Raw genomic sequence first — 1,927 nt, 5'->3', positions numbered from 1 at the left:
GGCCCGCGGCCCGCGCCGAAGCCCTGGCGACATCGTCTCCATACACCACCTCATCCACCATCACCACCACCACCACCACCACCACCAGCCCCACCAGGCGCTGGAGGGGGAACTCTTGGAGCACCTGACGCCGGGGCTGGCGCTGGGGGCCATGGCGGCCCCCGACGGCGCCGTGGTCTCCACGCCGGGCCACGCTCCCCACATGGCCGGCATGAACCCCATGCACCCGGCGGCGCTGGGCATGGCCCACGCCCACGGGCTGCCGGCCCACATGGGCTGCATGAGCGACGTGGACGCCGACCCCCGCGACTTGGAGGCCTTCGCCGAGCGCTTCAAGCAGCGCCGCATCAAGCTGGGGGTGACCCAGGCCGACGTGGGCTCGGCGCTGGCCAACCTGAAGATCCCGGGGGTGGGCTCCCTCAGCCAGAGCACCATCTGCCGCTTCGAGTCCCTCACCCTCTCCCACAACAACATGATCGCCCTCAAGCCCATCCTGCAGGCCTGGCTGGAGGAGGCCGAGAAGTCCCACCGCGAGAAGCTGGCCAAGCCCGAGCTCTTCAGCGGCGCGGAGAAGAAGCGCCTCAAAAGTATTTTGATTTAAATAATAATAATAATGATTTAAAAAAAAAAACAGATGGCAGGTTTTTCTGCATTTACACTGCGTATTATAAATATATAAATATATATATATTTTTACTGTGGTTATTATCCTTTTCCTTCTCTGAAGTTATAACGCTTAGGGAAAGAGCTGATCCTGCTGTGTTCACTGGTCTTCAAAAGCTATTATTAGATTACTGCCAAACAACCCCTTGTAAATTATTAATTTATCTCTCTAGCAACTTCATTTTGTGCTCATTCTAATTAATTACACCTCTTTAATCTAAGTCTTGATAAAAGTAAAAAAAAATGGATAGTGAGAATCAAATATTTTGTGTTGGTAGGATTTATGAACGTGAGCTTTTCTCTTCTTCTTCTCAACGTCCCTTTTGGCCATCTGTAAATTGTCACCTGAACCTAAGGTATTTCTCTGGCGAGTATTCTTATTCGTACGGCGTCGGCACCCTATAGTAGATGTCCTACATTATTTGTGTAGCCTGATTCACTGTCCGAGGTATTTGTTTACCGCGTTACATATTTAATGGGGATTCCCATATTGTCCCCACGACACGTTGCTCCCGAAGCGAGAAAGGACGTGGCCGCGTAGGTGACAGCGTGGGGGGGGATTTGTCGCTTCGGGTTTCTTGCCAGCACAATATCCGTCTTTCTCGATTTCGAAGCTGTATCGCGACGGTGTTCAGACCGGCTCGGTTATTTATCTATCTATATAGCTGTCTATCCGATTGCTTATTTATTTATTTATTTGGTCGGTCGGTTATTTATTACCTTTAATCGCAATACTTTCCCACGGAGGAAAGTCCCTGTTGGAGGTCTGTTTGTAGAAAAGCCAAATTTAAATTTGTAGGAAAGGGAGCGAGCGAGCGAGGCTGCACTGCTTGTAAATTCACAAATGGTTTGGTACATCTCTTTTGGAACAACAACAATAAAACGAGGGTACTCGGTCGGGTACCTGTATGTATTGTAAATATTTCATTGGCGTTGACGCACATATAGATATATTCTTACAGATTCCGCTGTATCGCTGTTCTATCCGAGACTGTTTGAAGTCTTAAGTTCTGTACATGATCCGATTTCGTTGGGTTTTTTTGGTTAATAGGAGGTTTATTTATTCTAGTAATGTACTAAGTTATTTTTAAATGTTGTTAAATCGTCTTTCATTAAAAAAAAAGAAAAAAGGATTTTAACGTTTTATTGGCAAAGCGCGTTTGCTGCTTCTTGTTTTCCACCGCAAATCTCTGCCCGAGCTCAACGCCGCCTCCGGGGCGCGGGATTCGCTCAAACCCCGCGGCCAGGAGGGGGTTTTGCTCCC

The 1,927-nt window shown here is 48.7% G+C and overlaps 1 protein-coding gene across 1 annotated transcript in view; it reads left to right on the top strand.

Moving 5' to 3' along the window:
• The window catches only part of POU4F2 (POU class 4 homeobox 2), an 8,715-nt gene extending 8,114 nt beyond the window's left edge, over window positions 1–601 (top strand). Inside the window, exon 2 of the mRNA XM_009280278.1 lies at window positions 22–601. Within this exon, the coding sequence (XP_009278553.1) occupies window positions 22–601 (580 nt within the window). The remainder of the gene's footprint in view (window positions 1–21) is intronic.
• The last annotated feature ends 1,326 nt before the right edge of the window (window positions 602–1,927 follow it).

This window comes from Aptenodytes forsteri, unplaced genomic scaffold, assembly GCF_000699145.1.
Source record: "Aptenodytes forsteri isolate BGI_AS27 unplaced genomic scaffold, ASM69914v1 Scaffold227, whole genome shotgun sequence".
NCBI lineage: Eukaryota > Metazoa > Chordata > Aves > Sphenisciformes > Spheniscidae > Aptenodytes > Aptenodytes forsteri.
Note: the sequence above shows the minus strand (reverse complement) of the source record. Positions and strands in the feature narration are given on the sequence as shown.